The 16,164-nt window shown below is 36.5% G+C and overlaps 1 protein-coding gene across 1 annotated transcript in view; it reads left to right on the forward strand.

Annotated features, from left to right (window-relative positions):
• The first annotated feature begins 2,027 nt into the window (after nt 1-2,027).
• The window catches only part of MED14 (mediator complex subunit 14), a 60,256-nt gene continuing 46,119 nt past the window's right edge, over nt 2,028-16,164 (forward strand). Inside the window, exons 1-5 of the mRNA XM_051985025.1 lie at nt 2,028-2,251; nt 8,425-8,451; nt 11,275-11,380; nt 15,282-15,455; nt 15,937-16,066. Coding sequence (XP_051840985.1) covers nt 2,043-2,251; nt 8,425-8,451; nt 11,275-11,380; nt 15,282-15,455; nt 15,937-16,066 — 646 coding nt within the window. The 5' untranslated portion in view covers nt 2,028-2,042. The remainder of the gene's footprint in view (nt 2,252-8,424; nt 8,452-11,274; nt 11,381-15,281; nt 15,456-15,936; nt 16,067-16,164) is intronic.

The following is a 16,164-nucleotide window of genomic DNA, read 5'->3' on the forward strand; positions in this document are numbered from 1 at the left end:
AAGATAATGGAGGGAGAGAGAAAAATTTGGAACACAAAATCTTACAAAAATGAATGTTGAAAACTATCTTTATATGTATTTGGAAAACTATAATACTATCAGGAAAAAAAAAAGTCTTTCCTTGAGATCAGGGACTCCCTTACTTTTCTATTTATCTGCGTAGTGTTTTACATGTGCAATGCAGACCAATATCTCCTATTACAGCTCTTTTCAAATATTTGACCTTTTGTCCTTTCAGATGAATTTTTTTTTAAATTTTTATAAAGTAACCCCTTCATAGCATAAAATAGAAAAATTAAATAATTTCCAGGTAAATGGAAGAATTCCCCACAGGTCTTTTTTGGAGAAATGAAGAAAAGACTTATGAATTAATTTTGCTTCATGTCATGCTTCAAATCTGGGAGTTTGAATGTATTGATGCAGAGTGAAATAAGAAGAACCAGGAGAGCAATTTATACTATGACTACAACTTGTTTAAAAAATGTAGAGACACTTAATATCTCAGATAAGTCCAATTACTAGACATGGATCTATAAACCTGATAATAAATGCTTCCCATTTTTTCACAGAGGACTAGAAGAACAAGGCATACATTTTTAGAGTTAGACAATATGTCGATTTGTTTTGTTTGGCCTTCCTGCTGTCAGAACCATTTTCTGTGTTACAGACCTCATTGAAATTGATAGTGAAATTGATGAATCCCTTCTCAAAATATGTTTTTAAATACATAGAATCAAATACATATTACAAAGGAAACAAAATAAATTTATCAAAATATTTTTCTTTGTAGTATTTTCATTTCCCCAGTTACATGGGAAAAGTTTTTATCATTTGCTTTTCAAGACTGAGCTCCAATGTTCCTCCTTCTCTCCCCTCCCCTCCCATTGAGAAGGCAAGCAATTTATCAAATTAAAAAAAAAAAAAAAAAAAAAAAAAGACCGGACTTTTTGGCAATCCGGTTAAGCTTACAAACCCTTTCTCATAATGTTTTCAAATGCATAAAATTACAGGATACAAAAGAAATCAAATATACTGAAATACAATTATCAAAATTATTTTTTAAAAATTTAAAGATCGTTTGAAACGAAAGCATAGCCCCCAGGTTAATAAGTCGATACCCAGGTCTTTATTTAATCACAATAACGATGCTAATTGAGACTTAAGCGGATGGAGAATTCCTTTTTCTAACGTTTCCTCTAGGGAAGAAAGGCAACAGCGATAATTCCCCAGAAATTATCTTCATGGTCCCCTGCGGGAGACAACCTAAGCCAGGGCTCGAAAGTGGTATGCTAAGCACGTCTGGGAGAGGGAGGGTGGCGGCGGAGAGCAAGTCTTCGGGAAAAGAGAGGAGCCTGGAGGGCTTTGGCGTAGGAGCAGCAGCCTCGACCCGCACCTCTCTTAGTCAGGCAGAATGAGAGGGGGGATGGGAGAGGAGGACTGGGTCCTGTGCACCAACGCTTCTCCAGTTATCAGCCCAGCCCAGCTCCATTCTCCGCCCCTGAGAACCGGCTTTTGCCCAGCTGCTGGCGACATCTCCTCCCTCCCCGCGAGTGCTGCTGCGCCCAGGCCACGCCCCCCGGCGCAAAGACATGACGGACCTAGGCGAAAGCAAGCACAAGTTGTTGTCGGAAGTCTCCTACAAGTTCCCCTTCCGCTTTACAAAACGCTTCCGGTTTGGTCCGCCAACATGGAGGCCGAGGCCTCTAGGGCGAGTTGCTTCTAGTCAGTGGCGGTGCTACTTATTTCCGACCCTTTCTCTTCTTTTCTCCTACACCGTCCCCATTCCAGCTCCCGACCTCGCTGAATGGGGTCGGGGCTTCCCTCCGTCCGCCCCGGTCCCCACTCCATTTCGGGGCAGCGTTAGGTAGAAGCGGGGTGGCGACAGGCCGAGCCGAGGCGGCGACAGCGGCGGCAGCGGCGGCTGCGCCAGTCCCGGGTTCCAGGCGGCGGCGGCGAGCGGGGGAGGGAGGCGGGTCTCCCGAACCGCGTTCTACGGCGCCGCCGCACGAGAGCCGCCCCCGCGCCTGCCCGCGCGAGCCGCCATGGCTCCGGTGCAGCTGGAGAGTCACCAGCTGGTCCCGCCCGGAGGCGGCGGCGGCGGAGGCCCCGCGTCCGCGCCCGCACCTCCTCCTCCCGGGGCCGCGGTGGCTGCGGCGGCCGCGGCGGCGGCCAGCCCGGGCTTCCGGCTCAGCACCCTCATCGAATTCCTGCTCCACCGGGCCTACGCGGAGCTCATGGTGCTGACAGACCTGTAAGTGCCCCCCCATCCTCCGCCCAGGAGTCTCTGTTCCCCCCACTCCGGCCAGCCCGAGTTCATCTCCCCTCTGTCGCGACCCTGGGCAGTTCCGGCGCGAGTGCACGCAGTCTTGTGCAGCACTTGCATCGTTGGGGTTTTCCCGGGACACAACAGGAAAGCTTCTTAAGTGGGCGCTTTAGTACAATCGTAGCGAAAATTGTCCCCTGCTCACCAGCCCCATCCCCTAAATCCCCTTGACTAGAAAAGCGGTCCGTCTGTCAAAAGGACGAGTCTGTCATCTTCTGCCTGGTACGTCTAGTCATTTTTTTCTTCCAGCACCGAAGTGGGGAAAGGGAAGGAGAGGGAATCTTTCTGACTTTTTCCATCTTTTCTTTTTCTAAATGAGTCTTAAATTAAGGTAATAAATATGTTCATTTACTTGTTACAGCAGGCTAATTATTAAACTTAGAGGATCAATGATTTGGATCTGAAAATAGGTTATTTCTTTTACAAATGAGCAGTCAGAACTTAAAATGACTTGCCCCGATCACGTATCTAGTAAGCGTCTGAGCTCACTTTTGAACTAAATACTCCTGACCAAGTCCAACTCTTTCCAAGTAATTTGCCTTTAAGTGTTCTATAGCAACTTGTGTAAATAAACGATCTGGGCATTGTACTTTGTGAAGAAATGGGTGGGGGGGGGGGAGGATTTTTTGAGTTTTTGAAATTCTTGAATTTTTCGTTGTTTTTTTTTTTTTTCCTCACCTGAAATTTTATAAAGTAGGAATCTTAATGCCATTCAATTAAGTTATGAAGTGAGTTATGTTATAATTGGCAGATGCAGATTTCAGAATTGTAGCATATATATTTTAGACTTTTTTCCCTCTACATTAAAATTTATCCCCATAGAATCGATTTTTAAAGTTCTCTTCTGGAGAAAGCAGAACCATATCTTATATATCTGTAAACTTTTTCTAAAGGTTCGTGCTATTACTCTTTTGTGAAGCAGTGGGTTTGAACACGAGGCATGTAGGAATTCTTGAAAGAAAGTTGAAATTTCTAAACCACAGTCCTTGTTGACTTAAGTTGAAGAGAACAACCAGGACTTATAACAAATGATCCTTCTTAGATGCCTTAGAGGATGTGGTTATGTTCTTGCTTCTATCTGACACATTAAGGCTCCAGGCAAAATGAAGAAGTAAAAGATCTTTGTGTTAACTAACCCTTAATCTCCTTTTGCCCTATAATACTTTTTAAAAAATTGATTGATTAATCATCCTGTATTTGAATCTTTCCTTCTCTTACCTTTGCTACCAATTACATTTTAAGTGTAATAGCTCAGTCACATAATGGATAGAAAGTTTTGGGGTCAGGGAAGTCTGTGCTACCTTTGACTCTTAGTGACTCTGAGATCATGTCACTTCCCCAAACCTCAGGAAACTCCTTCCAGATTGTATAATTTTGGAACAATTGTTGATTCTCTTAGTAGGGAGAATCCCCTCACACTTGTGAAATTATAGGTCGGACCAAAAAAAGAATTTCCTGTTATGGAACAAAAAGTTTTGCTTCATGTAAAACCCTTCTAGGTATCTGTTGGTCATTCATATAATCTGTTTATAAGGCCATTTCTGAATCCCAGATTAAAGTAATACTTTTAAAGTGCATGGTTTGGGGATAAAGGGTCAGAAGAACTTGGTCATAGTCTCTTTCTGAGAAAAAAGACAGTGGATGAATCTGATGTATCTGACATCATAAAAATGGGTCACTTGGTTGCTTTCCTTTGTCTAAAGACCTGTGTTGAAATCCCAGATTTGGTTACTATCTGTATGGCCTTTTGCAAGTCACTTAACTTCTTTGGACTTCAATATTTCACCTGTATTCACTATAAAATGAAGGAGTTCATCAAGGTGATCTCAGATCCCATTCAGCTACCTAATCCTATATACATTTGAGTTCTGAAACTGCTTAAATCACAGATTTGATCTTTTGAACTCCCATTTTTCTCCAATATACTTGTTGGTTCTCTTTTTAAATGGCATCAGATCTGTGATGTCCCATCAAATGCCCTTCTGGTAGATTGGTGCTATGACTGAAAGACATCTGGTGGCTAATTTTCTGGTAATAAAAGTTCTCCAAATTAATTAGATTAGTTCTTGAAGAGAACTTTTCTCACTTGGCTCTACTGAAGACTTTTCATCTTGTTAGGATCTGCCAGAACTCATGCTATGCAGAGCATAGTTTTTAACAACTGAGAGTAGTCTTTATTAGAACAATAATCTTACTGTATATTTCTGTATACATACTTCTCTCTCTCTTTTTAAAAAAATATTCATTTATTTATTTATTTATTTAAACTTTTTATTGACAGAACCCATGCCAGGGTAATTTTTTACAACATTATCCCTTGCACTCACTTCTGTTCCGATTTTTCCCCTCCCTCCCTCCACCCCCCTCCCCTAGATGGCAAGCAGTCCTTTACATGTTAAATAGGTTACAGTATATCCTAGATACAATATATGTGTGCAGAACCAAACAGTTCTCTTGTGGCACAGGGAGAATTGGATTCAGAAGGTATAAATAACCCAGGAAGAAAAACAAAAATGCAAGCAGTTTATATTCATTTCCCAGTGTTCTTTCTTTGGGTGTAGCTGCTTCTGTCCATCCTTGATCAGCTGAAACTGAATTAACTCTCTTTATTGAAGAGAACCACTTCCATCAGAGTACATCCTCAAACAGTATCGTTGTTGAGGTATATTATGATCTCCTGGTTCTGCTCATTTCACTTAGCATCAGTTCATGTAAGTCTCGCCAGTCCTCTCTGTATTCATCCTGCTGGTTATTTCTTACAGAACAATAATATTCCATAACATTCATATGCCACAATTTACTCAACCATTCTCCAATTGATGGGTGTCCATTCATTTTCCAGCTTCTAGCCACTACAAACAGGGCCACCACAAACATTTTGGCACATACAGGTCCCTTTCCCTTCTTTATATACATACTTCTCTATGATATCACATTAATCATCTCATTTGATTCTTAAAACATCCTGTGATCCAGACCTATAAAATATTTTCTATATTTAATAATATTCCAACATAATATAATTTGTAATATTTAATAGATATATGAGTCTTAGAGAAATTAAGTGACTTGCATAAAGTCATATGGATAATCAGTAATAAAGTCAGAACTAGAATCTTGTTTTTTAATTTAGATACAGAATCTGAGTTAGAAAGTACTTAATATATCTTCACAATATCCCTGAAAAGTGATCTTTCAGTTTCTACTTGACAACCTCCAATGATAGGAAACCTTTTATTTCCCAAGGCTTTAGTTATTAGAAAGTTTTTCTTTAAAATCTGATAAAATCTGCTATTGCAGTATCTACCTCTTACTATATAGTTCTGTCTTTTGGGGAGAAACAAAATAATCTTTTTCCAAATGATAATTTGCATTCTTTGATAGCTATCATATCATCTGGCCTTTTCTAAATTAAAGCTCCCTGTTGTTTAAAACTCATTTGATTCTTATATGTGGTCTCCAATTCCTTTCTGAGTGTTGCTATTGCCCTCTTCTTTTGAGTGCCACATCCTTAGTATCCTTCCTAAAATTCAGTAACAACTGAATTACGGTCTGAGCAGAGCAAAATATAGGATGATCATCACCTCCTGAGTAAGGACAATAAGTTTATCATAGCCTAAGATTATGTTATTTTGGTTTTGATGACACCTTATTTACTCATATTGAGATCTTTTAATCTTAGACCTCCTTTTTTTAGTTTTTCTATATTTTTGTTCTCTTGGAAATCTGATTTCCTCTAGAAAGGGCTTTTTAAACTTTTTCCACTTGCAACCCCTTTGGCCTCAACTCTGGATAGGTAACTAGGTAAAATAGTATACAAATTAAATATTTACTGATAATCATAATTTTGTGACTCCACATGGGGTTGAGACCCACAGTTTAAGAAGCTTCGCTTGTGACATTGTGTCCTTGACCACTCTTTCAAGTACCAAATGCTCACTTTAATATTTCTTTGCACACTAGTTCAGAAGTAATTTTACTGGCTTGTTCCTCACTACCACTTCCAAACCTCTTTCTCTGCCCCCATCTTTTGGCAGCCTCTCCCCTTTTTGAAGTGTTCATTCCAGCTTTCATTACCTGATCTAAATCTTCTTCCAAGTCATTAAGTGGAGGTTTATTTTCCTTCCTTTCTCAAGTAGTTCAGTACTTGGCTCCCAGTCTTCTTTATACTAACCCCTATCCTTCAACTCAGGGACTGTAACACTGATGTCCCTTAGAATGCCTCGGCCTCCCATTTCACCAACTTCTTCAAGTCTATAGCTGTGCTTTTACTATATCTCAGCCACCCCAGCTCTCACTTTCTTCAGAACTCTTCTTCTCTATTAGTTTGAATTAATAAATTTATTTTTCTGATCATAACTATTTTTCCATTCATTCCATCTTACTCTTTCTAAAACAGAGTCTGTGTTCTCAACGTGACTTTTTAGTGCCTTCCCCCACCCTCTTTTCTTCCAGTCATTCTAATTCTGGTCTCGCATTTCTCCTTTCAATAATAGTCTAATTAATCATTTTTAACTGTATAATTATCTAATCTCATCTAGACCCTAATAATAAAATTTAACCTGTAGTAGCTGCTCCAGAACTTTTTTCTCTGCTTAAGCTCCTCATATCATTCTTTCTCCTTCCCTCTCTCTCTTTCCTCTTTCTCTCCCTACCTCTCTTTGTCTCTCCCTCTCCTTCTTCCCTCACTACACACCCCCCCACCCAGAAGAAGACCTTATTTCCTGCTTTGTTGAGAAAATTAAAGTCGTCATCCCCCTCCCCCCACCATTTTTTTTCCTGAAAATGACTTTAGCATTTACCTGCTCCCAGGCCTGTGGAAACTGTGTTGTGCTTCATGGGTGTATTTGTTTGTTTGTTTTTAATTGACTTAGATTATCTCAGTCATAGTTATCAGTTACTTCAATGCTGGCATATAGTTCAACCCAGCCTGTCAGTTCTTTGAACATAGTTGATCCGTTATTTTCTCACTTCTACTTAACTTGTACTATTTCTCACCTCACCTTAACAGTCCTTTGCCTGGAACTTGGAACTCATTTTTTCTTTGTCCTGTGATCTAGGTTTTTACCATCTCATTCTTGCAATATTGTTAGCATTCAGTAATTCTAAGACTGACCATCTCACAATCATGGAAGCATAGTAATTCTATTTTCCCCGGCTTTTGGGTACCTAGGACTTCCAGGAATGTGTGCATGTAGAGGAGGGGAGGAAGAGATGCTGTTGGACTGTAGAACACTATTCTGGAGCTTTCAAATAAATGACCAAATTGCAGGGAAGGGAAAATACATAGTGAAAGGAACCTACTGTTGGAGTATCAAATACAAGATTTAGGGGACTGCCCATGGATTTAATCAGATAAGGATTAAATTCTGTTTGGTTGGGAGATGGGGAGAACTATGATTCTGTTGCTGATTATAGATACTAGAGTGTTACTAAGAAACGAAAAGCTTAAGGAGTTTGGTTTATATATAAGTAGTTCTAATTACAGTCATTTCTCAGTTGCTTTCATGTCGAATCATGGAAATACAGTAAGTTTTGCAACTATGTATTATCTTGTCTATGTCCAATTTTATTACAGAAAAAAAGTATAAACCTTCATCCTTTTGTGCATTGAATAGTCTTCACAATTTTAATCTGTTCAAAAGTTAAAGAAAATGAGTGAGCATATTTATAGTTTTTTCCAGTGAACATATTTATAGTTCTTTTGATGAAATTAACTCTTGTTCCTATGGGCCTATGGTTCCTGAATATATAAACACTTCAGGTTAAAAGAAATGTCATACTAAGCAGAACTTGTGCCATAGCGCCTGGCACATAATGGGTGTGTTTAATAAATGCTTATTGATTGATTACTAGCATAAAAAGTGCCAATGAAGTACTTCGAGTAGAGAAAATTTTAATTTTTCCTTATTTTCAAACTTGTGAAAATGCCTGTATTGCATGCAATTTTATATTCCTAAAAAATAAAATCAGGTTGTTAGCCAAATTGGACTTTGCTGTATACAATGACAGGTATTATAATGCAATATTACATTTTAAATAGTGTAATGTTTTGATTCAAAAGTGATATTTATATAATTAAAATATTTTTGTTTCCTTAGACTGCCAAGGAAATCGGATGTGGAAAGGTGAGTTTTAAAGATATCCTTATTTCTATCCCAACTTAAATATACCTAGGACTTTGTACTGATATGTTATGTGAAGAAAAAGCATTAGTGAACAGACTTAGCAAATAAATGTAGATGGGGCTATAATATGTGGTCCCTATAAACTTCTTGAATGAGTTGATCATAAATGTAGTTCAGATTATTTATTCACCTATGCTCATTCCCATTTCATAAGAACAAGATATAGACAAAAATTCCTTTTGTGGAGTTGGATTTACTTTAGCCACTCATCTTTAAGACAATCCATAGAACCTTTAAAAGAAAACTTCATATAATAATAAGAATTTTTTTAAGGCCCTTTAAGTAAAGCCCTCTTCTTTTTGTAGCCTATATAGAACTTAACTTTTAAATGTATAAAAACTTTTTTTTTTGTGCAAATGCAGAGGATTTGTGGGGATCAGGAACCAATTTTTTTTTAATTAAAACACTTTACTTCACCCTCGAATTCTTACCCCTTGACCTTATTATTAGAGGAGCTCAGAAGATAGTTTGGTTCCTCCATTTATCTTCTCCATTTATTTGCCTACAGAATTTACATTATATAGGAACAGTATACAGCTGTTCAGTACATACAATCTACTGTGTCTGGCAGGTTGATATGTTGGGATATCATCATATAATCTGTTGATCCTAGTCAGTAAACATATACTTAATATTTAACTACCTGCGAGGCAATGTGTGAAGCACTGGAAAATTAATGAAAAGAAAGACAGCCCTTGTCCTCAAAAAAGCTTAATGACATCTAATTATGGGTAAAGAGTTATGTGACAATTTTAAAGTCCTTTTAGTTTATCCGTTGTTGCATTTCCATTGCAATATTATCTTAAAGAAGGGACATAAGTACAGAATGACCTGGTTTCATGTTTTTCAAAGGCTTTTGTAGAAAGGCTCAGGTTTTCATGCCTTTAAAAGACTCTTTTCATTTTCTTCTCCTTTACTCTGATTTTTCCTGAAAAGGAGGCTATTCCCTTCAAGGTCAGCCCCCTCTTACAAGTATCCTTGATCCTATCTCCTCCCATTTTCTCTAGTAGTTGTCCTCATAACCATTTCATGTTCCCTTTCTCTAAACTTTTTCTCTTCCTCTCTACTGGTTCCTTCCCTCCCTTAAAAAACTCACAGTAGACGTTATTATTCCTTCAGTCATCTTTCTCTGTTCATCCTCTCAGCCAAACTCCTAGAAAACACTGTCTATGCTTGTCACTATTCCTCCTTTCACTTGTAAGCCTTTTGCAGTCTGAATTCTGACCTCATCACTTTTCCAAAGTTACCAATTGTCTCATTATTATTAATTATTAAATTACTAGCCTCTTAGTCCTCATCCAAGTTCATGACCTCTCAATAGTGTACTATATTCTTGACAGATAAATTCTCCTTTCTGGACTGTTGTAATAGTGCTTTCACTTGTTCTCTTTGTGGTCTGCTTCATATCATACCCCTTTGCTGTAAGAGTACCCCAAGTCTCTTGCCTGGGTATTCCTCTCTCTACACTCAATCTTAAATAGGTCCCATAGTTTCATTTATTATCTCTATCCATATGACTCCCAAATCTATATATACTACCCAAGTTACTTTATTAAGTTGCCATATTCTTCCATATCTACCTATATAACATTTGTAACAAACTTCCTTTTCTCTGTCCATATAGCTGCCATCTTAATTCAGATCTTCATCACCTCTCACTTGGACTATTGCAGGTCTCGCCAAGTCTTCTTCACTTCAAACTTTATTGGACGTAGCTGCTAAAGGGATTGATTTTCTTAATGCTTCACTTCCTCTCTATTTACTAAAGTCTAGTGTTTCCCTGTCAGCTCTAGAATCAGCTGGAAACTTCTGGATTTAACATTACTTCTGGGTTTAACATTCCAAGATTTTCACAATCTAAGCCTAACTTGCCTTTACAAATTTCTTTTACATTCATCCTCATCATGCACTTCATGGACTAGCCAGAATGGTCTTTTTAGCATTGTTCATACATGACGTGCTATCTAATACCTCCATGACTTTTGCATGGGCTGTCCCTCATGTCTAGAATATATTTTTTCATTTCCATCTCTTGGAATTCTTGGTACCTTTTAAGACTCAACTCAAGTGCTCCTTTCTACAAGAGACCTTTCCTATATTGCTAGTAATATACCTCTAATGTTACTTTGGGTTTGTTTTGTACCTGTTCTGTATATAATTATGTGTATGTCTTTACCTTTAAGCTCCTTGAGGTCAGAGTTTGTTTTCATCTTTATATCTTCTTTAAGTCAGAGTTTGTTTTCATCTTTGTATCTTCATGTTTATATACATATACTAGACATTTAATAAATGTTTGATTGAATCTTTATTTAAATGACTTTGCTTTGAAAAACATATAATTATTTTTCAATTTTAAATGTGGACCTTTGTTTAGCTAAAGACCTTTGTTTAGCTAAATCAAAGTATATTAACAGCTGATTTCACATGGTAATCAAAAATTCTAAAAACAATTTTTAGCAAAAACTATAATCTGCATTAAAAACAAACATGAAGTAGTCCGGTTCTTGAATTTTTTTTTTTATCATTTTATTACCCATGATGGAAATTAAGCTTTCTGAAGTGATTGTGCCTCTAGAAATAGTGAAATAATAACAATATAGATTTAGACTGAAATAATTGCTTACAACTTTATTGTAAATGATATTCTTTTTTGTTATAGTTTTAAATGAGAATGGTAAGATTTTTCATATTCAAACCAAACAAGCTATAAAGTATACATTCTGATATTTTCTATTTACCTACAATTATGCTTTATTTTTACAGGAAAATAGAAATCGTGCAGTTTGCTAGCCGGACACGTCAGCTCTTTGTTCGATTGTTAGCTTTAGTAAAATGGGCTAATAATGCTGGGAAGGTGGAAAAATGTGCGGTAAGTTCCTTCCCTCCCCACCTTCCCCAGAATTTGGTTCAAAATTGATTTATGGTATGTTTAAATTAGTTATGAATTTGCTTTCTAACCTTTTCATCTTCTGATTGGCTGTAAGAGGTCACATAATTATTTGAATAATCTCTTCTGCATTATAACATTTAATGCATTTCAATGTAATTATGTTCATGCGGATTGCATCATGTCTCATTTCTATACCAGCAGTGAGTATTATGAATGTGTTTGCTTTTTGGATTGAGGTATGATATATATTTAGAGACTCTTAAGAGAAATATGATTTGAGGGATGAGAAGTTTCTATCCTTATAGCTGCTGATAATTCTGATGAGAAAGAGTGAGACTAGAGATAGAAAGATGGACATGTAGGGGAAGGAGAAATGGAAAAATAGACTAAGGATGAATACAAAAAGAAAACAAGAGCCTCTGAAAAAAGAATTTGAGGGCTAAATTCTAGATTGAACTGAGATCTGGGAGAAAACTGCTTTTAAAAACCCAAGTAAAACAAGTTTTGGAAACTAGAATATTAAGAAGGAAGAGGAAACTCTTCTATTGGAGAGCTAAAAGGCAGAGCTGTTTAGATCATTTTTTTTTATTTTCTATTTTCAAGAATAATAGTCTTCAAAATGAAAAGATAAAAATTCTTATTATGAGAGGATGATTAAAACCCAAAGTTGGTGAAGAGATAAGTAAGAGAACTTTTAAATTTCCATTTCCAGTTAAAGATTCAAAACTACCAAAAAAGTGACTAGTTCCTCCCTCCCTTCCATTATGTGGCCCTGGAGCACTTTTCAATTATATTTAAGAAATTGTGGAGAAGTAATAAGAGTTGCCAGCAGCTTAGTGACAGATGAATATTGTCCTGGTTTTCAGAAATGTTAGATAAGTGAGCATAACATTGGATCCTGATATTGGACTAGTAAGAATATTTATGAGCACTTTGAAGAGGATGTAGTGCCAGTCAAATATGGGTTCTTTTAAAAACAAATAGTGCCAGCTATTGGGAAATCAAGGGAATACCTGAAATATAACATCTTGAGGTTAAAAAGTGTATCCAAAGTGTCTTATTTTACCCTTAGAGAAATAGTTAGTACACTTAGGTCTGTTTGCAAGTGTTTGAAAACTTTAAAAAATTGATAGTAATTCATAGTGTCTACCTAGAGAGGAATCCTTCAGGTAAATGTCATAGAACACAGAACATGTCAACATTTTTATCATTTACTTAAAAGAACCATAGAAAGTATGCTAATTGTATTTGTTATGGCCATAAAGCAGGGAAAGTAACTGATCTGATGGCTGAACAAATGGATTCATAGTGCAAATGGATTAGAATGCTAAGTCAGAACTATAAAAATGAAAATTGACAAAAATGAACACAAACTTTTCTATCTAGGCTTTTAAAACATCATTTACAGTAAGTACAGAGAATACCTGATTAATCATTCTTATGGAGATAAAATCTTTATGGATTTTCTTTGATGTGTCACTACTCCTACTCCCTCCCAATAAACTCTAGTGGTTCTCTGTTATTTCTAGGAGCAAAATAGAATGTTTTGTTTGTCTTCAAAGGCTTTCATGCCCTAGCCCCCTCATACTTTTCCAGTCCTTTTACATTTTATTCCCCTCCACATATTCTTTAATCCAGGGACACTTGCCTCTTGGCTCCCAAGAGTTTCTCTTACTGTCTCATGTTCCTGGCTCTTTTCTTATGCTCCAACTACTCACCTCCTTGGTTTCCATTAAGTCCAGACTAAAGTCTCATTTACAGGAAACCTTCCTGAATCTCTCTTAATTCCAGTGCTTTCCCTTAGTTAACTGTCCTTTATTTGTCCTATTTAGCTTAACTTTATATATATTTGTCTGCTTGCATTTTCCCCCATTAAATTGTGAGCATTGTAAGGGCAGGGACTGTTTTTTGCTTCTTAGTGTCCCATCACTTAGCACAGTGTTGCCACATACCTAGCCCTATAATTTTTATGTATTCTTATACTATGCTAAAAGTAGTATAAAGGCTGGAGACATAATAAATGGTGTGTCTGCTGGTCAGAGCACAAAGCAGTAGACCAGAAATCTCATAGTATGAAGTTCTAGTTCTGGTTTTGTCAGCTACTAGCTTTATGGTCAAGGGCAGATCATTTAATTTCTGAGTCTTAGTTTTTTCCTGATTTTAGGAGAGGGATAATAATGCTTGTTTAATTTTAGATTTTTTTTTTTGTGAGATTCAGATATATGAAAATCATTTTTAAATTGTAAAGCAATAAGTGAATTAGAGTGATAAGTCTGGATATAATTTCAAGAAGGACCTTAAATGAACATTCATAAAGCAGGGAATCTTAGTGGAAAAGTAATGAACCACTCTATTCAAAGAGAGTTTAAAATAAAGAAGAAACTAAAGAGAAACACTTGTCTTTATAGATCTATAGAAGTTCATGCTGAAGAAGTGATAAAATTTCAAAAGTATCAATGGATAGAAATTTCAAAACAGGAGAATTTTGGTTCAATATAAGACTGGACTTAATAGTGGAATACAAGCATCCTTATGAAGTCACAAGTTCAAAGTATGTAGTTGATGCAGTAGACCCTGGAGTCAGGATCTTGGAACTGAGTTCAAATCTTATCTCAGACTTTAACACTTATTAGCTGTGTGATCGTGGCAGTTGCCTCCAAATTCCCTCTGTTGCCCCCCCCCCAAAAAAAAAAAAATGAAGTCACAAGTTCTTCATTATTAAGTTTTTAAGTAGAGGGTAGGTTGACTTATTAGGAAAGATATGGAAGGGATTCATTGATTCATAGACTTAAATTTGAAAGTGATCTTATCTGCCACTTGACACAACTCTTCATCCCATGTAGTCATCCCTAAGGTTTTGTTCTATATTCTCTATTCTTTCCTTGGTGATCTCATTTGTTCCAATGGCTACAATCATCACTTGTGTTACTCTTTTAAGCCTTACCTTTCTGTTTCTCCTAACTTCAGTCCCATAATTCGTTAAGGTCTCTTATAATTTGGAGAGTTCAAGAGAGTTTGGTCCAGATCTTTGATTTTATCAGCATAGGGAATTCCCTGTGTGGAAATTTCTACCACCAACGCAGACATGCTATAGCTTATTATCTTAAGGGTTGCTGAGGCACTAAAAGTTCATGTTAGAGATAAAGCTGAAACCTTTTGTCTTCCTGACTCTTATGCCCTACCTCCTATCCTCTAACCATAATAAAGAAGTGCACAGCAGTGACCAAAAAATGGCAAGAGTCAGTAAGACATGGATTCAAGTTCCAACTTTTCTGTGTGACTGTGGACAAGTCATTTAACTTCTTAGTGCCCTAGGCTGCTCTGAGACTCTAGAAAATAGCACTCTATATTGCCAAAGGAAGTTCCTTTCCAGGAACTCCCTACACTAATGAAAAAAGATCACAGATGAAATTTAAAAAACTGCATATTAGCACATATTTTCAACCTCTCGGTATGTAAGATTAAAAGATTCTAAATTTTATTTAGCAATCCTCTTTTTTTTTTTTTTTTGGCTTGCCCAGGGTCACACAGCTAGGAAGTGTTAAGTGTCTAAGATCACATTTGAATTCAAGTCCTCCTGACTTCAGTGCTGGTGCTCTATTCACTGCACCAACTAGCTGCCCCAAGCATTCTTAACATAACCATTATTTCTGTTGTACTTGTAGATAAGAAAGAGAAACTAAATGGGAAGATTTCAAAAGGGTAGTGTTAAATGATCTTTCTGGCAACTATTTTTCATTTTTTTGTCTTTTAAATTATATTGCGTTAGAAATATTTTAATTTTCATTATTTTTATTTAACATTTTAACCTAAGAATTGGTAAATAGGATGAAGATTAAATAGATTTCAAGAAGCATAACATTTATACTTTCCTTTAAAGATGATATCAAGCTTTTTAGATCAACAAGCAATCCTCTTTGTCGACACTGCTGATCGTCTGGCATCCTTGGCTAGAGATGCATTGGTCCATGCACGTCTACCCAGTTTTGCTATCCCTTATGCCATTGATGTATTGACCACTGGGTCTTATCCACGTCTACCAACCTGCATTAGGGTAAGAGTTTTTTAGTATATTTTTAAAACATTTTTTCTATAATGTTGGTTACTTGGTAGTATTATATTTTGCCAATACAAACATATTTTTACATTAAATTAATTGGAACTAAAATACAACTACCTTAAAATCATTTATTTTATTTTGGGGCCCTTTGGGGAAGACATATGGAAATAAGTTATTGGACTGAAAAATAAACATTTAAAGTGAAAATGCCATAAACTAATTATGCCCATGATTTTTTAATGGAATTAATTACTTGAAAGTATAGTATTAGTGTTAAAGTATAACCTAGTGCATTTACTTTGAAGTAGTTCCAAGAATAGAATAAGAAGATAGAACTAATGTAACCTGTAAACCAAATGTTGATTCTTGTAAAAAAAACAAATTCAAAGTCAAAAAACAATTGGGTTTTCTCAGGTACATGTGAAAAATAACATTTTGTATCTTTCTAAACTGGCTTTTAAATATACCTTTTCAGGATAAAATCATTCCTCCTGATCCTATTACCAAAACTGAGAAACAGACCACTCTTCATCAGCTGAACCAGATTCTTAGACATCGACTAGTAACTACAGATCTCCCTCCTCAGCTGGCAAATCTTACAGTGGGTATGGATCTGAACTTTCTCTTAAAGAGTAATTTTGTTTAAATGATTTCCCAGCTTGAGTTTGAAGTGTTTAAAATATTAACATAATATCATATGTTA

Source organism: Antechinus flavipes, chromosome 3 (assembly GCF_016432865.1).
Source record: "Antechinus flavipes isolate AdamAnt ecotype Samford, QLD, Australia chromosome 3, AdamAnt_v2, whole genome shotgun sequence".
Classification (NCBI taxonomy): domain Eukaryota; kingdom Metazoa; phylum Chordata; class Mammalia; order Dasyuromorphia; family Dasyuridae; genus Antechinus; species Antechinus flavipes.